General features: G+C 39.5%; 5 protein-coding genes across 8 annotated transcripts in view; 2 read left to right on the top strand and 3 right to left on the bottom strand.

Annotated features, from left to right (window-relative positions):
- srgap1a (SLIT-ROBO Rho GTPase activating protein 1a) overlaps positions 1 to 9,119 on the bottom strand; it is a 76,981-nt gene extending 67,862 nt beyond the window's left edge. The window contains exon 1 of the mRNA XM_057347589.1: positions 8,573 to 9,119. Coding sequence (XP_057203572.1) covers positions 8,573 to 8,639 — 67 coding nt within the window. The 5' untranslated portion in view covers positions 8,640 to 9,119. The remainder of the gene's footprint in view (positions 1 to 8,572) is intronic.
- A 496-nt stretch (positions 9,120 to 9,615) lies between these two features.
- rxylt1 (ribitol xylosyltransferase 1) lies at positions 9,616 to 13,809 on the bottom strand. Of its 2 annotated transcripts, none has more exons than XM_057348517.1 (6): positions 13,245 to 13,809; positions 12,392 to 12,559; positions 12,139 to 12,241; positions 11,684 to 11,998; positions 11,374 to 11,544; positions 9,616 to 11,255 (listed from the first exon to the last, which is right to left on the bottom strand). In XM_057348517.1, exons 1-6 carry the CDS (start codon positions 13,354 to 13,356, stop codon positions 10,853 to 10,855), a joined length of 1,272 nt encoding a protein of 423 aa, XP_057204500.1. In that variant the 5' UTR covers positions 13,357 to 13,809; the 3' UTR covers positions 9,616 to 10,852. The 2 variants fall into 2 exon arrangements, with proteins under 2 accessions (XP_057204500.1, XP_057204499.1); XM_057348516.1 differs by lacking the exon at positions 13,245 to 13,809 and adding an exon at positions 12,712 to 13,174.
- On the top strand, positions 13,434 to 14,428 carry LOC130562571 (cytochrome b-c1 complex subunit Rieske, mitochondrial-like). Its single transcript, XM_057347651.1, has 2 exons — positions 13,434 to 13,467; positions 13,818 to 14,428. Exons 1-2 carry the CDS (start codon positions 13,434 to 13,436, stop codon positions 14,426 to 14,428), a joined length of 645 nt encoding a protein of 214 aa, XP_057203634.1.
- Positions 14,343 to 15,749, bottom strand: zgc:112052 (protein C19orf12 homolog). 3 transcript variants are annotated; one of them, XM_057348520.1, is made up of 4 exons: positions 15,599 to 15,749; positions 15,171 to 15,349; positions 14,889 to 15,088; positions 14,343 to 14,469 (listed from the first exon to the last, which is right to left on the bottom strand). In XM_057348520.1, the coding sequence occupies exons 1-4, from the start codon at positions 15,604 to 15,606 to the stop codon at positions 14,452 to 14,454; spliced, it is 405 nt and encodes a 134-aa protein (XP_057204503.1). In that variant the 5' UTR covers positions 15,607 to 15,749; the 3' UTR covers positions 14,343 to 14,451. The 3 variants fall into 3 exon arrangements, with proteins under 3 accessions (XP_057204503.1, XP_057204501.1, XP_057204502.1); XM_057348518.1 differs by having other exon boundaries at positions 14,426 to 15,088; XM_057348519.1 differs by having other exon boundaries at positions 14,426 to 15,088; positions 15,171 to 15,330.
- Positions 15,750 to 16,102: 353 nt separating this feature from the next.
- On the top strand, positions 16,103 to 19,458 carry LOC130562982 (uncharacterized). Its single transcript, XM_057348351.1, has 7 exons — positions 16,103 to 16,604; positions 16,808 to 17,031; positions 17,161 to 17,259; positions 17,439 to 17,540; positions 17,672 to 17,785; positions 17,871 to 17,979; positions 18,064 to 19,458. The coding sequence occupies exons 1-7, from the start codon at positions 16,388 to 16,390 to the stop codon at positions 19,185 to 19,187; spliced, it is 1,989 nt and encodes a 662-aa protein (XP_057204334.1). The 5' UTR covers positions 16,103 to 16,387; the 3' UTR covers positions 19,188 to 19,458.
- Positions 19,459 to 21,313: the final 1,855 nt, after the last annotated feature.

The raw sequence follows: 21,313 nt of genomic DNA, 5'->3' as shown, positions 1-21,313 counted from the left end.
AGAATGGCCTTTGGCTATTGATTAGACCGAGCTGGCCCTCCACCAACCCCCCCCACCCACCTTTAAAGTTCAAAAGGTGAAAGCAGGAGAAATGAAAGGGGGTTGAAGGGTGAAGACTAAAGGCGGATTTTTCCTTCTACGCTTTCCGGTTTTTGTTTATACTTGTGCGTCGTTGTCCACGTCGACAGGCAATGGCCACTAGGCGTCAGTGTCCACAGGCTAGTTGCTTGTGTAACCAAGACAAGAGCTGAAGAAGCGGTTCGTATTGTACACCAGTGGTTCTCAAACGTTTCCGTTGTGCGGCCCCCTTTGTGTAGAGTGCATTGTTTTGCGGCCCCCCTTATAAAAACGAATTATCTTAAACTTATCATTTTAATTAAACCAAAAACTAATTCTGTTTTACAATCCTGGGTCATTAATACTTTTGGTTGGTTGTCTTATTTTTCTGATGTTTGATTATATAAAATGTATGATATATGTCTATATTTCATATAATGCCACAAAATCTGTGGCCCCCCTGGATCCATCTTGGGGCCTCCCAGGGGTCCACGGCCCCCAGTTTGAGAACCACTGGTGTACACTGTCTGAAGCATTTAGCAGGTGACTTTTGCAGCTTGAGTTGTTACATACAGAAGAACACGTAAATTATTTATATAATTTATTCGGAAATGCGTATGAGTAACCCGACGCTATCACTGAGCTTTTTGACTTGAAGGGAGGGGGTTCAAGCTGACCAATCACAGCGCTTGCGGTCCACGTCGCATTGACGCGCTGTTACATCTTTGGAGAGGTGCGCATCAGGCTACGGTGTAGGGTACGGCGTAGGTCTGACGCAGAAGTAAAAATCGCACTTAACTGTGGCAGTAGAGTAGATAGATTTCGTTCAGGGAATTGGCAAACAAGACAACCCACAGGCTGAGACCTTATAATGCATTTTCGTTTGACACTTCGTTCACACTAAAACACTCCTGAAAACGCTTATACTTGTGTACTGTGCATGAGTAAGACGCTTCAACATGTGTCATTTCTTTCATGCATTTATTTACATTCCACTTCATTATAATGTAGAACAAAGGCGCTGTGCTTTTTGTGACTATAAAATTGCAAAAGCGAGTGAATAAAGAGTAAACATTACAGAAATGCAATCTGATGTATTTATGAACTGACATTAACGCTATCAAACAGGTAAACAGCCAAAACAACTGCATCACATGAAAAAAAAAAAAACGAAAGTATAGTCCACACTACGACACGAAAATTGTGTTTTCAAATTTATACAGTTTGGAGAGCGTTTCCAAAAGGGTTTGTTTTTGTTCACAAAACTGAGAAAAACTTTCAAGCGAAAGTTTCAAGTGAAAATGTATTAGTGTGAACAGGGCTTAAGCTTGTCTGAAATGAAAACAAAAGAAACATTTTCTGTTTTCTAATCCAATAAAAAAATCATTAATTCTTCATGAAACTCACTGAATCTACCAAAGCTTTTATATCTTCATGTGCCCTCAAACCATCAACCGTCCTTGAAAATTAACAACAGAGCCACATTTAAATGTGTCAGTGCCAGCTTGAGATGTCCTGCCATTTTAATATTAAAGCAATCTCCTGCCAAGCTTTCACTGCTCATCCGAAAGACACCATCATCTCTCTTCAATTTTCCCTCTTTAACTCAATCATTATTCCTTGACCACGTATTTGATGAGCATAATCATGACCTGCCTGGTCAGCATGACAAAATCTGCTCATACGTGCAAGCCGCCAAACATTTGATTGTTTGGGATTGCATTAATTTAAGCAGGATAAAAACAAAGACATGCTGGGCTATGAGCCAGTAGCATTTGTACAGAAAGAACAGCCAAGTCAGTAGACCAATCCAACCTTACACATCGAGTAGCATTATGGGCTGTGCAAAGAACCGCAGCAGGGTTATACAACAAATAAACATCAAAAGAAAATATCACAACGTTATATTATAATGTGTGTACAAGATGGCAAGACCCACAACAACCCAAGGGATGACAAGAGCTTTAGTGGGAGGCCTTGGGGAGGGAATGCAGGTGTTGTGAGGAGGCATCTTTGGTTGCTTTGAGCAACAGACGATAAACAATGACAGAGTGATCCGCACGGTTGCTATGGGAACACATACACAAGCATCAGAGCCTTTTGATCTGTTGGGAAAGATCGAGAGAGAGTGAGACGCAGATGCATTTTATATTCATGTATGGCTAAAACGGAAAAAAACTGAATCAAAGTATTACAGCAAATGCAACTTTATTACTACAACCTTGCCAAACACATGCACCTTTATAATTCTGTCTGGCAAGAATATTTGGAGTGGTTTTAACTCTCCGCCGTTTATCTTAATGGCCAATAATTGGCTTGCAGAAGCAACTCCAAGCTGATTTCAGATCAGCTCTCATAAAGGGTGCATCATGTTGATGCAATCTAATTTGAAAAATCAAATCAACACCATTAACATAAGGCCTTGCTAATATGATGCTTTTTACAATCCCAATAAATATAGAAGCAATGGTGCACTTTACTCAGAGGATCAACCGAAATCAGTAGCGGTCGATAAACGGTCTTTTGGACACACTGAGCACTCAAGGACAGCAAAGCCACCAGTTTTACACAACAGTCACGATCTGAAGAGCCAGGAAACAAATAAAAAAAAGTAAGAGCATTGCACAAAAATTAAATTAAATAAAATTAAACTGTAGCCAGGACTGTAGCTAGAAATTTCTTGACATCTTCATCCTATGACACAGCTGTACTCTGTAAAAATAGTTGACAAGCTTTGGTATGGCCTTGTGCAATTCTTGTCTTTTTAGACTGGTTAGTCTTTACAATTTTAACAGGAGGCTGATGGGAAAGTTCTCTGTGGCAGACCATGACAGGGCCCCAAGGGAAGGTTTCTCTGCTTGTTCTGTTATCATGCCTTGGATTGCTTTTATTGAAAAGTTTTTCAGAGAATTTTTTCTCCCAGAGATGGATCAAAGACCGCGAGAGGCAACAAAACATGTTGCCTAAAACATGGCTGTAGAATTATATATTGATATATCACAATTCGTCTCACACTACTGCATGATTACCATTACCTATAGTTGAAATAATGATAAAGTAGGTTCTTTAAAGGGGGAAGGTGCAAAGCTATTTCACGCATTCTGACTTATTTACACCGTTACAGGTGTTGGATTCTCATGCTAAACATGAGCAAAGTGTCAGAAAACGAGTTGAAAGTATAACATAGTATTTCTATAGAATATTTACTCCCTCAGCTTTCGTACAAGTTTCGCAAAGTTTTTTTAAACCATGGATTACCGTGACGAAACAGAGGACCCGACTCCTTAATTTCCTTTATGGGCAATTTCCCCCAGAACAGTGCACGTGCACACATGAACCAGACGGAGAGCGAGAGGAAAAGCACGCCCATCAATGAGCTTCCTTCAGCTGTACAAGTGTGTTTGTTTGTTCACTGCATTTCAGAGATGAATGTTATATAAATGGTGGATTTAACACTGGATTTGCAGATTGTTTGAAACTGATAAATGTAGCGGTCCCAGCGCTAAAAGATGCCGGTCTTTTACAAACATATAGTGAATCAACAGTTAAGCAGAGATAATGCGATGATGTATTGTGTTCTCGTGCTTTGGGTCCGCCCACTGCACGCCTCCAGGAGCTCGACTGTTTTAGGAAATAATTTTACAGCTGTATCTGTTTTTTATAAATGTGATAAAACGGCTCTTCAGAGATATGAAGCATGTAATACTAGTCTATAGTAGATTAACATGAGATTGGCCGAAACTGCGTGCTTTACCTCCGCTTTAACTCCAAAGTCATTGCAATAAAGCACTAAACCAAACTATTCACATATCACAAAGGGTTTTGTATAACCAGCCTTAACTAAAAATGAAACCATTGAAAAAAATAAAACAAAAATTTGCCACTTCAATTCTAGATCCAGTAGCTCGAGTTACTTAAAGCTGGTTTCTTTTTGCTAAACACCCACAATACCCCTTGACTAACTATTGTTCATGTTCAGGACGGTGGACAAGAGGGCGTGACGTGTGGGTGGAGAGAGGTAGATTTTATTGGGTGGGGTGAAAGCCCAGCATGCATGGAAAGACTAAGCAGAAGATAGGCTTAGTCTATCAAACAAGACAGAGGGAGAGTGGACACAGATGGTGCCATCAATAACCCCCACTATCCCTTCCACCACCAACGGTGAACATCTACTGTTGGACCACCACACTTTAGCACAAAGGCTGATGGCCCGGCCGGAGCAGATGGTGGGTATTTGTGGACCTGCGGGAAGCGGTAGTACAGGATGACTCAAGCAGGAAGTGTGGGAATTCTACAGAAAAAAAGACACTTCATAAACAATAAATGACTGCAGTTAATCGTGATGACATGGCTGTCTGGCGGAGGCATTGGCTTTTTATTATTTTATACTGAATTTAGGGTACTTTTTTGATATTGTTCGTTATATAAAATGAAAAGCAACAAACTTTTAAACAGGAATTGGGGTTGTGTTTAAAGGGATAGTTCACCCATAAATGAAAATGAACGTCATCATTTACTCACACTCATAGTTTCAAAACTGTATAAACATCTTTGTTCTGTTGAACACAAAAGAAGATATTTGTTTTCTTTCAAATATCTTTCTTTTTGTTCAGCAGAATAACAAAATTTACACAGGTTTGGAACAACTTGAGGGTGAGTAAATGATGACAGAATTTTTTTAATTTTTGGGTGAACTTACCCTTTAACATAGTAAGAACAACAGTTTCAGAAAAACTGAGGTAAAAGAGTTTAAATGCCACTGAAAATGAACAAAACGCCCCATGATTATTTCATATGATCTGTTATCTAACATTTGATATATTGCATAATCAAATTATATTATTAATATATATTCTAGCATTGAAGATGACACAACCCTTAGGATTGCCCTAAAGGTGACTGAAAGCCTACAAGATCACTTCTGCCACATTGAGCATCACTCCATCAAGTTTTTGACAATGAACTCCCGCATCTTTTATCATTTATGAAGACTGATGCCACAGTGACAAAATAAAACTGACACTACTTAAAGCTTGGTGACATAACATAAGAGCTAACAACTAGCACTTATTTCCTGCAGCTCGAAAGCTATTGCTAAGTCACACCCAACACATTGTGTAAGGGATAATGTACAGGCAGCCAGTTGTTATCGCAGAAATAAGCCCTGACAGTGTGATCAGGACCCGACGCGAAGTGGGGGGTCTTGTATCACACTGAAGGGGCTTATTTCGGGATAACAGCCGGCTCCTTGTACATTATCCCGCTTATTACATGGCTACTTGCCACATGAGAAAAAAACTGGACATAAAAATGTGAATTTTAAATATTTTTAGCTCATTTTTACCGAATGCAGACCTTCCGCAAGGAAAAGCCATTTAGTTTCTGTTTTAAAGTAAGAAACGACGTTCAAATGTCACGAACAGGCAAATTGGTTTAATCATTTGTAAATATAATTTCATATATGTTATTATTAGATGTTTATATTTAATTTGTCAAAAAAACCTGTCAAAATGATTTTTGAGAGGTTGTTATCTGGGAATAACCAACCTGCAAATGTCGCGACTGGCCAATCAGAATCAAGCATTCCAACGAGCCGTGTAATAAAAACAAATAAAGTCTTGTCAAGTGATGCATAATTCGGCAGTGCATAAGAAGGTATGCGTGTTATTGAGATGCTGCATTAGAGGCTATAACATTTATGGGGGGAAATATTCTTGCATGACAGGTTGTGGACAGCACCCCTGCCAGCAGGCAACAGGAGCAGGCCAGTGAGTCGTGACCTGGTGCCACGAGCAGATTGCCAACTGTGCAACATCAAACGAACAATCTGGCCAAAGTAAACAATGCTATTGTGTTTGCCAGCAGCCCACGAGAACAGATTATAAATTTACTCTTCGCTGCACTTAAGTAATACAACCATGCTAATTTAAAGGGACAGTTCACCCAAAAATACTCACCTTCGAGTTTTTTTGTTCCGATGAACACAGAGAAATATATTTGGAAGAATGCTTAACCAAACAGTTCTTCTTGGCCATCATTGCCTACCATTAGGGATGTAACGATTCACCGTGAGCCGGTTGAATATCGGTTATAATGAGTGACGATTCAAATCGGTTGAGGTGTGAACTGAATCGCAATACATTTTTTGAACAGCAGCATATTTTCACTGCAAATCTAAACGTGGACATGCTGATATTTCTTAAATGCAAAAAAATCCAAGAAAAGCTCAGACAGTATTAGTTTGTTTATATTAAAGAGACTTTTTCTATTATTAATTTGTCATAAAATTGCAGTTTAGTTTTGTTATTTGAAATAAAACATTATTTTATTATACAAAGAAACGTGAAGCATTTAAGAAATAATGCAAGGGAAGTTGTTCATTTCTAATTTGTTTCAACTCATTTTGTAAAAATAAATCGTGAGTAAATCGTGAATAAATCGCATCGTGAGATCAGAATCGTGACTCGCATCGCATCGTGAGCTGAGTGAATTGTTACATCCCTACCTACCATAGTAGGAAAAATTACAACGGTAGTCAAAAGTGCCCCAGAATTGTTTGCTTTCCTACATTCTTCTAAATATCTTCCATTGTGTTTAACGGAACAAAGAAATTAAAAAAGGCATTTTTTCCTACTATGGTAGTCAATGGTTACTAGAAAGTTTCTAGACAGGTTTGCGTGTCTATAAGATGCTATATGCTACAGCTCAAGGTGAAGGGAGAAGAAATAAAGCGCCAGTGCGATTTCCGCGCCTTTCATTTCGAGCTGGCTGAACTAACCTGATAACTCGAAAACAAGCTTTATGTGACTCATGATGCTACGAAAGCAAACTAAATGAGTCAGAGTTAAAACTGAAGTAGATCAAACATTGCCAAGTTTATAGTTCAGAAACAGTGAAGCAGCACGTGGGAACCAGACAAGATGACAAGACTACGTATTGAGTACTGCTGATAGTAAACAAAGGTAAAAAAAGTCCCTGTAAACATCAAAGCAAACTTAAACCCCATTTACTATATTAATACACGTTTGGGGTTTCATAGTGTATGATTCATTGTTATTCCGGAGGAAAATGTTTGTCTTTCCTCAAAATTTAACAACTTTCTCCGCCTCTCAAACATATTTCTTTACTAGTCGAACTTTTCAATCTCTCCCAACCAACCACAGTAGTTAACCCACAATTTTTCAGTTTTTTTGATAAAACCAAGTTCCCAAAATTCTGGTTTACTCTCCAAAACATCCCATTACATATTAAAAATGACATTTTTGTTGTTACTGCTATGCTTTACCTCAACCACTATCATTTTTACAACTACGGCTGCAGTTTTGCAGTGATAGTAGTCGATCCTAAAAAGTCGGGTTAGGGAAAACAGTTTGGCAGTACGATAAAAAGCTAAACTAGTAACAACGTGACAGTACACGTCATTGAAAAGCACATGACAGAATAGCATTTAGTATTTAAAATGCACACTACATGCAAATTATAAAGTTTACAAAAATGGTCACGCGTACAAAATGTTTCATTCTTCTACATCCGATATGAGGATTAACACAATTCCACAGCCTTAACGCAATGGTCAACACCCCACATGGGTTAGTTTAGGGTAAGTGCTTTAAGAAGTCATCCTCTGCCAGTTGTGGAAAAAAGAGATGGCTGGGTGAAGAGTGTCTTCATGTTATTACAACCCCATTTGGCTGCCAGCGCAAAGCTAATGAGTCGCTCTGCACGAATCCCGTGCATCACAGTGCTATTAACAGTCTTAGTCATCATATGACCAAGACGCTGAACATTCCTACCAAATGAGCACTGCTGCTCCGACAAACATACCATGTCATGATACCAGTGTGTACCTATCATTCTCTACATAAATAACAGACATTTCTCTCTGCAAACAGTCCTGGAGGACTCAGCCCTTGGCGTGATGCCACATCCCCATGGTTACTACAATGCAGCTGAACTGCCTCTTTCCTGCAATGATGCTCGGGAGACCAAAGCCTTGTTTTTGCATGAAAGTAAGGGGAAAGTTTTTGAAAAAGTTTCAACTACAGTGACCCAAGACAAGGTGCACGTTTTAGGGGGTAAATATCAGATCACATATGTCCTCATTGTAATATAGACATAAGAGCAAAACCAGTATAGAAAAAAGAAATTATATAAGGAAATTATAAAATATTTAACGCGTGGTAAAAAAGCAAATACAAAACTCAGTCACATTAGAGTCGAGACTTTACAAGAACTCAAAACAGAGCGAGTCCATTTAACACTATTACAGCTGTGGCATTGTTTACAATGTGGACAGAAAGGTTGAAAGTACGGGACCTACGTACGATAAGCTTCATCCAAACCTGTTGTTTGCATTTTTACTCATAACGCTCTATCTGTGCATTACATTATCTGCACGATTGCCCAAACTGGGATGTGTTGGGACGATTAAATACTTTCACTGCACCACTGCCTCGGCCAGTCATTCACTCACTCACTCCAGCATTTAAATGCTCTTGAATACAGAGACTCGTACCTTTGACTTGACTCTCGTAGTCCACGATGATTTCTTTGTCCTTCTTGAACTTTCCAGAATTCGACATGTTTTAATCGTCCGACCTGGCGACCAATGAATAAGTTATCAGGATGATGTTTGTAAACCGATGTGTTTGTTGGTGTTATTTTTCCTTACGACGCCCAGCGCATCCCAAGTATTTGCCAAGTTGTTCAGGCTGAAAATCCAACACAAACACCACCGCAAATGTTCATCGTTTTCCCGAACGAGTTACAAACGATCCCGCATGAAATTGCGCCGTTAGGGCATACAGATGAAGCACGGGAAGAGTTTCCTGTAGTCGTTCCCAAGTAACGTTAACCCCTTCCTCCTCGGGCGAATGTCCAATATATCCAACCTTTCTGTCTTTATTCAACCGCCGACAGATCTGGATACACAGGGCAGCATAATGACATGCTATAATGGACCGGCGTGACTTTCGGCACCGTTCCGCGCGTCCGAGTGACTGATCGCCAGACAGTTTCGCGGATTTTGACTGACCTCAAGGCAGCTGGATAAGCAAGTGGTTGGAAATGGGAGGGATTTGAGGTGTGTGAGGGGGAGGGGGTGCAAGTAGCGGAAATGTGTACGGGATTGACAACTTTTCTGAGCAGCTGTCCTCTGAAATCGTTTAAGGAATTAATCGATGCGATGCTATATTGTAACTTTAGCTCTATTTAAATAATCAAAAGAAGTTTAAAAAAACTTGCTTAAAGAATAGTGTTTTGAGATTGAATATACCAGGAATAGTAAAATGATTACTCTGCAGTCTGAATCCTAAAACCTCAATATAATTACTGACGTTTTAGGTTTTACTAGTATGCATTAGGTATATTTCAGCTTTTTTAACAGCTTACCTTACTTGTAGTGCATGTTTGCCCTCTAGTGGTAGGTTTTTAGTATTACAGTGCTCTCTATGTTTGACCATAATGCACTAGAATTAAAACTGTATTTTTGTAATTTAAGTAGAAGAACTGTACATGGTGGTATACACGTGTAAAAAATAAAGATAAACAAGTTTCAAAGTAAAGCCATGGTTTTATTATTACATGGCACTAAACGGAAAACAACTTTACATGTGTGATTCAATTCAATTCGATTTAGATTGCGCTTTTCACAGTGTGCATTGTTCCAAAGCAGCTTTACAGGAGAAAATAAGAAAAACAGAAAAGGTATCAACACAGCGCATGGTGTTCATAGAACAAGCAAGACCACTCTAATAAATAATATCTAATAAAAGCAGTCACCCGGTGAGCAAGCCTACAAGGCCCTTTGGCGAGGAACCCAATCTCCAATGATAAATAAAAGGAGGGGAAAAAAACTCGGGAGAAACCAGTCTCAGTCAGGAGGGCTAGGTCCCCTCTGACGTGTCACAGCTGCACTCAGTGACTTTGATTAGAAGTTACTGAGTAAATGTTTATGAAAAGTATGTTGAGCTTATTAGTTGTGATTTAGGAAATCTAAGTTGTTGAAACAGTTTAGGTCTAATTTTTTGACCGATATTAGACAACAGAGGAATGTTATAAGCAGGGAAAATAGTAATGGCATAATGTAACAGTGCAGCTATATCTTCAAACTGCTGTCATGTGATGTAAGTTTAGCATTAAATAAAGTAATGTAAATTTACTAAATTTAGTATTGTAAATTCATGAAATGAAATGTGGTTACTGTCCAAGTAACTAAAGAAAGCCCAGCTTAGATAACAACATACACTTTACCACATGAAGGTATTTTGTAGTTTCTTCATTACATGTCATAATTTATAATAACTTAATACTTAGTAAACATGGAGAGCATTAATCCACAGCATTAACACCTATTTAAAGGGATAGTTCACCCAAAAAAAAGAAAATTGTCATAATTTATTGACCCTCATGCTATTCGAGACTTGTATATGACTCATTCTTCTGTGGAATTCAAAAGGCGATATTTTGATAAATGTCTCAAGTGGTTTTGTGTCCATACAATGACAGTCAAAAGGCGGCCGATGTTGTTTGCAACATTCTTCAAAAAGTCTTGTTATGTGTTGAGAAGAAAAAAGTCCAGATTTGGAATGACATGAAGGTGAGTAAATGATGAAAGAATACATTTTGGAGCGAACTATCCAATTAAAATGTTAAATTACAAATGAGCACAATCACAAGTAAAACATCACTGAATGCAAACTAAACACGTCTCTAAAAAAAGGTGATATCAATGCATAGCATCTCTATAAATCACATTTCACTTTCTTAATTCTGATTGACTTTCCCCAAGTTCATCCTAACTGACTTTGAAAAAGGCATCTTCCAGGACCTCTGTGAATTTGTCCTTCATCTGCTGACGGAAGCCATTGTACCACTCTAACAGTCTCATCCTCCTCTCTACTTTCTCTTTTTGGCTCATGCCTCTCTCTTTCTCCAGGATAGCAGACAGCTCCCTCCAGTCCTTGAGAAAGATGAAGGGTGCTCCTGCATCCTTAAGTAGTCGGAGTGGGGACCGGGTGCTGGCTGAACAGGCACCTGGAGTCAGGACGTCCTCCACCACAGGCACAGAGCCATAGGCGCAGGCTTCATAGATGCGATAGCACTCTGTGTTTATTCCAACTGGACAAAGAGTGAGGTCACTTTGCGCTAGTGCCATCTGGTACTTTCTGGAAGTGTCTGTCGTTTCCTGTGGAAGCCACCTGTTGACACAGCATGCAAGAAGTGTTGTAAAACAAAATTATACTTGCACAATCCTACATTTTTTGAAGGTAACTAAAAACAGATTAGATAACAGACATTGCTTTTAGAAATTCATACTTCTCTCTAGCAAGCATTAAACACTCTTTCTCCATTCCCTTCTGCTTAAGGATGCTCATCAGAGTTTCCCTAGAGGAATTTTTATAGACAGTCCCGAGGAAGTTGCAGAGGTATGGCCTGGCAGAGTTCACCATCTGACTGCTAAGTGTGACGACAGGAAAATTCCTGTATCTGCAGAGAAAGAAAAAAATATTCAGAGAAACTGATCCGTACAGGAAAACACTGATTTATACGTTGTGAACACCATTTCTAAAAAGTATTTATGATACTATTATTATTGTTAAATATATTTGAAGAAATAATATCTTACGTGGCAACACCAAGAGGCCACTGAAAGATGTCTTTATCGTTGACCCAAGGACTGTCATACACAAGAAAGAGCAGGTCCACAAAACCTCCATTCCTCTTCAGGTAAGGACTGATCCAGTCATTATTGCACTGCTCATTGCCCAAAAGGACCACAGCTACCCGGGACATAGAGTGAGCCTGAACCAGTCCCTGGACATACTGAAGCCACTGGATGGAGTAGGAAATTTTTTGCTGAACACGGCCATTCAACACCAACACCCCACTGTCTGCGTCAAGAGATACGTGTCCTTGGACCACTGCCGGCCCTGTGTAGAAACTGAGCACATATTATTGTAACAAATATTACAACAAATATTGTTGTTTCCACAAGTAGAATATAACAGCTGAGGATGCATGATCATAAACCAAGTCATCGAAATGTAAGTTTTAGCTTTTCTTGTACTGGTGAAAACTCACCTAAAATTGATCTTCCCCGACTGAATCTCTCCCTCTCTCCATTGACTAGATCTGTCAGGTGGGTTAAGAGGCCCCTCCAAAATATGTTCCCACAGATAAAGACCTAGGAACATGGAAACATGGAAGATGTGTGGTCTTATGTATGTTCTTTTCATATTTAGTCATCAATCATACATCCCAAAAAAAATCATGCAATCATGTCATTTAGAAAAGACAATGCAATGACTTCTGGAATCAACACATTTCAACTTACCTATGGCAGCTTTTCCCCAGATCTGAACTTTATATCTTTTTGGCCTGTTCTTGGCAATGCGATCTTGGTATGATCTGAAAGCATCTCGGCTTTTCTGAACTACGATGGAGTGCGCACGCTCGTCTTCCTCCCATGGGTTCCACTCTTCCTCACCTGCTTTCCCATTATCTACAAACATGGAGATTTATCAATGCGCAAGCTGTAATAGTTACATAGTCATGCTTATTAATTAAGCAAATATTTAATTGCACGATATATTTCATCATAAGATTAACACGTTCGGGGTTTTTCTTCGTAATCACTATCATTCATTCTCTTACCTAAAGTCGCAGAGCCCTTTTTGACTACTCGATGCACACGAGAAACAACCCTTTTATTAAAGAACACGTTATATGCTGCATAGAGTGAAAATATCGCATAAGCTAGAACAACTATGATCACTATTTTACGCATGAAAAATCTCATGTTTAATTTTCAGGTGACCATCCTGCGCGTCCCGACCACTGATCCCGACAACTGTTTACATCGCTCAGAAATGCGCTTTTCGGTGCCTCTTCAAAAACACAAAAAACACGGTAATATATAACGCTTTTAAAAAATAAAGTTGAGGTAATGATTAACAAGTATATGTTATTTACCATTTGAATAGTCTATTGAAGGAAATTTCGTTGTTATTTCTTTTTTATTGTGCGCTGTCCGTTCAGGCAGTGCTCGGTCAGCTATACTCACTGGGAGGAGTTTTAAAGGCACAAGCTCTCTCTTCAAAGGTCGGAGTGACCGATCGGGCTGTAAGGATTTTAAAGCGCTTTAAATGTTGTCCATAGCCGCTCGTTCGGGGGCTTTGTCCCCTTACCTGCAGGCTCCGATGAAAGCTTTACTCCCCGCAGCAGTAAACGCTGGAGACGTGTTGAAGAAGTCTGCTCGTCCGGCTTCTCTGAACGGTAAGGTGATCGTAACGTCCGCATGATAGTTGACCGGCTGGTCAGGCTCTTGACATCTCACACTGATCCCTCAAGTGTTAATGCCTGTTATATGTTGGTAAATGGCATCAAACCCAAACCACAGGATTGAACGTGGTAAGTTAGTTTCTTTTTTTTGCAAAGAGAGACATTAGCCTGGTATCCCTTACGAAAATTGACCATTCTTTAACCATGACGTAGCAACCAAAAATGAACTATTAATTCATTATAGTATTAATAGTTTTACCATATGATATTTATAGTAAAATTATGGTAGTAATGATGATAATCAATCAATATAAACATGGTTACTTACTACACAATGATAAAACCGTGGTAACTTTCATAAGGAATGCTTCTTGGTGGTTTGTCAGGGTATTCTTTCTGAACTAGAGCAAATATCCATAACACTAAAACACTTTACCTGTACTTGCTTAAATAATGTGCTATGTTTGTCTTTTTGGTAGGCCATTTTGGAGCACGCCTTGCTCATACTGACATCCAAATTCCTGACTTCTCTGATTATCGCCGTGTTGAGGTGATGGATCCAAAGAGGTCCTCCCAGGACAGTGGTGATGCTCGGAAGGCCTTTTCTTACCTGGTGACTGGATCCACCGCTGTGGTGGGCGTCTACACTGCCAAAACTGTGGTGACCCAGTTCATTTCTTCAATGAGTGCATCTGCTGACGTCCTGGCCTTGTCAAAAATCGAGATCAAGTTGTCCGATATTCCAGAAGGGAAAAACATGACGTTCAAGTGGAGAGGTAAGCCTCTCTTTGTCCGCCACAGAACAGAGAAGGAGATCACAGCTGAGGAGAGCGTAGACCTTTCAGTGCTTCGGGATCCCCAACATGACAAAGATCGTGTCTCCAACCCCACATGGGTTATCTTCATTGGTGTGTGCACTCACCTTGGTTGTGTCCCAATCGCAAATGCTGGCGACTATGGTGGGTACTACTGCCCCTGCCACGGGTCGCATTATGATGCCTCAGGGAGGATCAGAAAAGGACCTGCACCCCTCAACCTGGAGGTGCCTTATTATGAATTTCCTGATGAGGATACTGTAGTTGTTGGATGAATGGACATTTCCTCGAAATGCTTTTATTTGTCTGACAATATCTGTAATAAATACATATTTTAAAGCAAGCAACAATTTTTGTTTTAAGGCATTTGACTTGGTAAAAACAGTTCTTACACAGCACAAAAATATATTTAATTATCAGATCAAATTAAACCAGCATTCAACAATAGCAATGTCACATGTTCTGAAGTATTAAACTTCATAATTGATAAATAGCTACACCCCATATGCCCTAATATTAAATCACACATGATCCCGGAAATAAAACAGTGTATCTTAGATTCAAGTGTACCATGTAAACATTTTCTAACTACAGTAATCAAGCATCCAACCAACAGCCTGTATGACACATGGTTGACTGGCATGAAATGCCAGTGAGAAAATATTTGTGTTAGTCTACATAGTGCACTTCAGCTTGAAGCTCCCTATGAATATAACTCAAAAGGGCAGCTGTCACCTGCTGCTGAAGTGTGGCATTTCCCATTACAAGGGCAGTAAGTTGTGCAACATCAGTCCATGTTATTGAGCCTAGGATGGCTACAATATCTTCATAAAGTCTCTGCTGCTGGTTTGGTGTCAGTTCCATGATAACGTGGGGGAGAGGTTTAAACTGTCCGCTTGTCAACCAACATCCAAGAAGTCCACCAACAGCACCACCTTAAAAACAGTATTGCACATAAGTAAAAATCACAGCAACAGTGTTGTACTGCAAAAACATGTTAAAGCAATTAAAACTTACCTACTGCAATTCCTAGAGGACCACCTATTAAACCTCCAGCGAAAGCTAGACCACCGGCTGCCACTGCTCCCTTCCCAGACTGCTTCACTGTTGCCTTCACTTGTTGATTTGTGGACAGTTCGCAACAAAGCTTCATTACGTCATCAACGCGTGGCGGCATCTTTGAAATACAATGTACCCTGAAAAATGTCAAAAGTAATTTGCGCACATGCCATAATTTGATCTATAAATCGCTTGACTACTTTTAACATATGAGTGCATTGCTTGGCTTGTGCATTTTTAAGATATCAAAAACATTTCTATAAAAAAGCGTAATATAAATATATAACAAAATATAAGTAAAACATATTTAAATGAATGTACAAGAGAAACATTTTTATAACGGAAGACCTTGCAAGGACAAATGAATTAACGAGTTGTTATCTTACCTTAACATTAACTTCGAGATTTCCTATTAATAGAAGAATATCAAAATTGTGGCATCAGACATGTCGAAATTTGGAAATGTGCTGCTCACACCAAAACAATCAAACCACCAAAAGTCAAAACATCACGCCAGCAAGCGCTGTGTCATGATTCTCTGTGTGAAGCATGAAATATAATTTTCAAAATAAAAGACCCCAGCTCATAATAAATGGGTTTGATCTAGTTAGAATACACATGTCGTTAAGATGATTTACAACGACCTTTTAACTTGTTTAATAATTTAATACGGCACCAGCAGCTGTCAGAAATAAGCATTGATGCAGGTTCTTGAGTTTTAAAGCGGTGTGGGTTTTATATTGCATAATGAACAATGGCCTCTGAAAAACTCACATTTCTCACATTTTTGCTATTGGAATTTTAAATTAACAAATCTTATGTACTTTAATAATATACAAAATGTATACTTATATTAAATGTCGATTTACCCCCTGTGTTAGAAAGTATTTTACGCTTTTACGAAAAGTCCTTTTATTTTGCAAAGTTCCTTCAGCTGAGCGTTTTTTAAAAAAGTCAACTATCTTTTGTTGATCGAGACCGAATCTGCTGGCTGTCGTTTTAATGTTAATGCCATCGATTTTAATATCTATAGAACTTAGATACTAACGTTACATTAAACAGATACTTAATCGAGGGTTTTTTACACTTCCGTCACTTAGCAGTTAAGCTTGCCCGGACATGCCTGACAGATGTGACTTTTAAATAGAGTTCATCTCCCCAGTGCCATTCATTGGATGTTTCCAGCGACCACCAAGCTCACATCAGGCTTTATTTACACTGACAACAGCCGATGCTTGGATAACATGACAGTGCTGAAGACCGAATCTCCCGCTTTGTCCGGGATGAATGAAAAATTGTGGTTGGAGAAAGCATGCTCTAACCTGATTCCCGAATTACCTTTATGGATTATTGAATACGCATGGAGTAAACAGATGATGGAGGTCCTAATAGGTGAGTTATCTTTTTTGTAATAACAAAAACTTTCAAACCTGCACTCGAATTCATGCATTTGCTTGTAATTATACAGTTATAAGTGTGGTTATTTTATCTGTAAGTTACCTTGAGTGGGTGGTCAAGATGTGGATTTCAACTGAACTTTATTCAAATTCAAGTTACCACATTTGAATGAATGGAATATCCCATTTATTTTCCAGTTCTAGGTCCTCCGTTATGGCTGGAGGGTGATATGTGTCTTCTGACTCTTGAAGAGCCCTGCAGGATCCGTGTGGTGTCCGCAGAAGTCTGGAGGATCGTGCAAGCCAGAGACATCAAGCACTTTGAGAGAGTCATCAAGTTTTTGGATGTTACTTACCTGCTTGTGCCACGACTTTTGACCTCCATCAGACACATGAAGATCGTGTTTGGCCTGCAGACGCTGGTGAGACCTTGTTTTTTGACTGATGATGACAGTTTGATGAGAGCCTGCATGCTAATCCACCAGAATATATTTTTCAAGACTGTAATGAAAAAATGGTTCCCAATCATTTTTGTATGTGTGCATGTTTAGGTTATAATGTGGATGCTGTGGAACGACGAGAGCACCGCTAACATCAATGACAAGATTGAGACTTTGTTCCCTAACAACTTGCCTCAGTATTACAAATGTGTAAGTACAAGCTCATCCCACTAGGGAGCACCACGATGCAGTGAAGATGAAGAACAGATTTGCTGTGTTTGATTCTATACATGCCTGGTGCTTGGTGAAATCATGAGTCTTTATTACACAAAGCACTTTACACAAGTAATGTCTTAATTTTTTTTTTATTAAATGGCGCTCCTTCACAGAGCCGTAGGCACCTGGAGCTGATGCAGAAAAACATCGACGATTTCAAGTCCTTTGCTCGTGGGCTCGCAGGACACAGGAGCATGCGTGAGGCTTACATTCGGGTAAATGAAACTTTGTCTTTGAAACACTCCTTATTTTTATATATATACAGTATATAGTTATTGTTTAAAATACAATTTGTATAAGCTGTCAATCAAAAATCTTGATATCAGCAATTGATTCACTTTTGCAGGATTTGATAGAGGAGCAGTATGGTGAACGTTATGCACAGAAACTGGAAGAGAGACTATCACACTATCTGGAAGAGCTGAAAAAAGCTTTGCCACATCCGACACATATTGAACAGGTGTGTGCGTGTGCACACTTCGTATGTAGTCTACGTGATTTGTGTTTTTGATTTCCACTTATCGAATTTCTGTGAACATGTCCAGGTACTGACGCACTCACCACCACAGGGGGCAGGAGAGAAGATTCTGAAGAAATTACTCGCACGGGATAATGCTTCTCTAGCCAACATTCTGAAAAGACTTCTAAACTGCGGTTAGAAATACGCTTTGAGCTCAGAACGCATCACATTAGCTTCGCAAAGATGTTATTTTGATCGGCATTTTTTCTGTCTTTCAGCTTTAACGACAAATTTGAGCTTGGATGACAGCGTCTCGCCATCACTGAATTCCAACGCATGTGAGGAACCGAGAGAAGCTGATGTTTATAAACAGCTTCATGGAACCCTGCATGTTGTTTCCAGACCATCTCAAGACAGCACGAAGGAAGACAATCTCTCACAAACCAGCTTAAAGGAGTTATTTGTTTCCCAGGGCTTGTGGCAGAGAAGTCAAACTGTTCCTCAGGAAAGTTCAGCAGTGGTGTGTGGAGATGGACGGGAGATCACATGCACGCAGATGTCGGTTGAGCATGAGCTCTATCACACTGGCTGTAGTCCATCTCTGCTGGAGGAGGAGGAGGAGACGGTAGGGAGGGGGCAACAGACAGAGGCTGAATCAGAAGCAGAAAGAAACCGAGAACGTACGGAGCAGATGTGCTCCAGACATGGCAAAAAAATGAGGAGCATCCTTCAGGAATGTTCCGAAGAGCTTGACGGAGAGACCGTACAGGCAGAATGCACTCCTACCTCACCCAAAAGCACTCCATCTCGGCTCACACACTCGCAATCATCAGCGTCTCCACACCAGCACTCCTTAGCCACTAACACATCTGCGTCATCGCACCAGGATTCCTCCTCTACGAACATTTCATTGTCCTACATTCAGGAAGTGTCGTCAAATCATAAGTCTGTTTCAGCATCAAAGTCTTCAGAGAACCACGTTACACCTTCACCAACTCCTTCGGTCCTCACTGCTCCACCGTCTTCCTCCCTCCTTCAATCCTCCTCATCCTTAAAATCTATATCAAAGCAACGTAACACACTGAGAATCAATGCAGGTGAGACGAGAGACGCTACAGAGCAGGTTTCGGCGACTGTTGATCTCAGTGGACACAATGTGAAACTTTCTTTAGAGAGCCAGAGCTTCCTCATGCAGTCTAGATTGCTTCAGCCTCAGGTGTGTCTTCATAGACTGAACATGGAAGAATGCAGGGATTCATGCGGCGACGTTTTAGAGGAAGAACATGAGTCTGAGGGAATAAAGTATGCTTTTTTCGATGCAAATACGTTGTACTCTGATACATACTCGGAATCAGACTCGACAGACTCAGATGACCCTGATTATAACCCTAGCGGAAGGTGAATGCAGATTAGCCTACACCAGAACGGTGTATTTGTATAATTTGTTTGATATCGATTCAGACTGTTTATTAATGTGGGTTTATGACCCATTCGGCTTTCGGGAACGTGGTGGGTAGCACGTTCGCGGGTGCATCGGTACTGAAAACTGTCCTGTTATTTATATTGGCAGTTACATTATGTTTGAATAAAAATACCATATTGTGTTTTTACCTCATCTGTTCATGGAGGTTTTCCTGAATGCTTATCTTAAATAAATCTCTTGGTGGTATCATGAAGAATAAAATATTGGTGTCGTTTATTGCTTGCGTTTAATGTCCTGAAGCTTTGACAGTATGAAGAGTATATCTGAAAACAAATGAACGATTATGGAACACTCTGTGCTGTTTGTATGACCTGGGAAGTTTCTAAATCAGTGTTGACATTCTTCATTCGATTGACCTGGGTTATGTGAGGACGGGCATTATTATTATTATTTTTTTTTAAGTGAGACAACAAAGTCAAGCACACCCTATATTTGCATACCTTGTCCAAGTTGCATTGACCCTACCTTCAGTTCAAACGTCAAATCGGGAGCGCTGAGTGTTTTAAAGTTAGTCAGGGCTTCACTAATTCAGTGTTTTGCGTTGAAATAGCGTGTTATGGCAGGTTTAAAAAAAGCGATGAGAGAGTTTAAAGTTCAAGGGTAATGGCATCCAAAACTCTCCTGTCTGACGTATGTTTACCTGACTTGTGTGTAAACTTCTATCTGGTGTTATTGCAAACACTTCGTCATTATTGCATCAGATATGAAGATATTTTTTCATTGCAATGGGCATTCAAGGTAATGGAAAACGCCAGACATATTAGGAGTTTAGCAAGTCAACTATCTGAGCCTTGTACAAAGATTTTTTGCATTAATCTTAATTCTACTTTTAAGCATCTGTAGCACATTTTCCCGCAATATTTATGGGTTTATCACACTGATATGCAAATACGCTGTTACTAAGGCCACATTTATAGAAATCAATGCTTAAACAATAGTGTTGGGCCAAATATTGTTGCTAGAATCTGCATTATGATGCATTTTAAAACCTTAAACCCACCAATTTGAGACCCTTGACTCTCTGTTTGGAATAGTTGGCTTTGCCCAGACTAAATTACTCCATTACATAACATTGCGGAATGAACCAATAGTCGAAGCTTGCAATGAAGAAACGACTACAGCCTCCTAAAAACGTGAGTGTGACTTATGTAAGACAGATGTGGTGGCAACCAGCCCCCTTTATTTGAACTAGAGGACGCAACTACAAAATCAATGAGTACTCACCAAAGGATGTTTGATGATAACCGGTGGAAACAGTATCAAACCAGAGACCTAAAGAACTATGCTGGTCTCTGTGGGTCTACTGGGAATGTGTTGGGTTTTATCGGTGGGATGTTAACAGGTAAATCCAACTGGAATAAGGTCGAAAAACATACTACATAAAGACATTTTGACATGGTCTTAATGGTGAACAGCTGATGGTTCATAGCTTTGCTTCGTGCAGGGCTACGCATCACAGGAGTTTCTAGAAAGAGTTTTATGAGGTTCAACCCCCAAACTATAGAATTTTACTCGTGTGATGTAATGTAACAGGGGAGTTTTGGACTGCCCTCAGCTTGCACCAATGAAAATTTGGGCAGGGTTCAACACCCATTTTGGGCTATTCTTTATAAAGCCGGTGTGATCTGACTTAAAGATTCAATGCATGTAAATTCATTCTTTCAACCACTGGAACGTGATTTTTATATACAAAAAACAACTATAGGTAAGGCACATCATAATTTGGTTTGAAAATAATTATTTTGACTGCATTTTTAACATTGCAAAACATTATTTAGAATAGTTTTGCTCCTTTTTCATTCACAATGCTGGTTATTTTCGATATGTTCTAAAATATTTAACTTTCCAACTTTATTAAATTATTAGTATATCATGATGACAGAAAATGTAGCTTATAAATACAATATAGACAATAAATGATTTGCAGGTATTTCCTCTAATCGAATGCTTTCTCATCCCTATGCATGGTTAAGACTCAATATCAGGAGATGTCTTTTGTGGTGAAAATGAATAAATCTCAGAGCAGCAGCAACCACAACAATGGG

The sequence above is a fragment of the Triplophysa rosa genome, linkage group LG12 (genome assembly GCF_024868665.1).
Source record: "Triplophysa rosa linkage group LG12, Trosa_1v2, whole genome shotgun sequence".
NCBI lineage: Eukaryota > Metazoa > Chordata > Actinopteri > Cypriniformes > Nemacheilidae > Triplophysa > Triplophysa rosa.
The sequence above is the reverse complement of the archived record's forward strand: the minus strand, read 5'-3'. Positions and strand labels throughout refer to the sequence as shown.

Bases quoted from the DNA above. Each gene is read 5' to 3' on its own strand.
- LOC130562982 (XM_057348351.1), top strand. From the start codon at position 16,388: ATGTTTCCAGCGACCACCAAGCTCACATCAGGCTTTATTTACACTGAC. The intron at 17,260-17,438 runs GTAAGTACAAGC...GCTCCTTCACAG, and splicing joins TGCCTCAGTATTACAAATGT to AGCCGTAGGCACCTGGAGCT. The intron at 17,980-18,063 runs GTTAGAAATACG...TCTGTCTTTCAG, and splicing joins GAAAAGACTTCTAAACTGCG to CTTTAACGACAAATTTGAGC.
- zgc:112052 (XM_057348518.1), bottom strand. The intron at 15,089-15,170 runs GTAAGTTTTAAT...ACTGTTTTTAAG, and splicing joins TCCTCTAGGAATTGCAGTAG to GTGGTGCTGTTGGTGGACTT.
- rxylt1 (XM_057348516.1), bottom strand. From the start codon at position 12,856: ATGAGATTTTTCATGCGTAAAATAGTGATCATAGTTGTTCTAGCTTAT. The intron at 12,560-12,711 runs GTAAGAGAATGA...CCATGTTTGTAG, and splicing joins AAAGGGCTCTGCGACTTTAG to ATAATGGGAAAGCAGGTGAG. The intron at 11,999-12,138 runs GTGAGTTTTCAC...ATATGTGCTCAG, and splicing joins TCGGGGAAGATCAATTTTAG to TTTCTACACAGGGCCGGCAG.
- LOC130562571 (XM_057347651.1), top strand. From the start codon at position 13,434: ATGGCATCAAACCCAAACCACAGGATTGAACGTG. The intron at 13,468-13,817 runs GTAAGTTAGTTT...TCTTTTTGGTAG, and splicing joins AAACCACAGGATTGAACGTG to GCCATTTTGGAGCACGCCTT.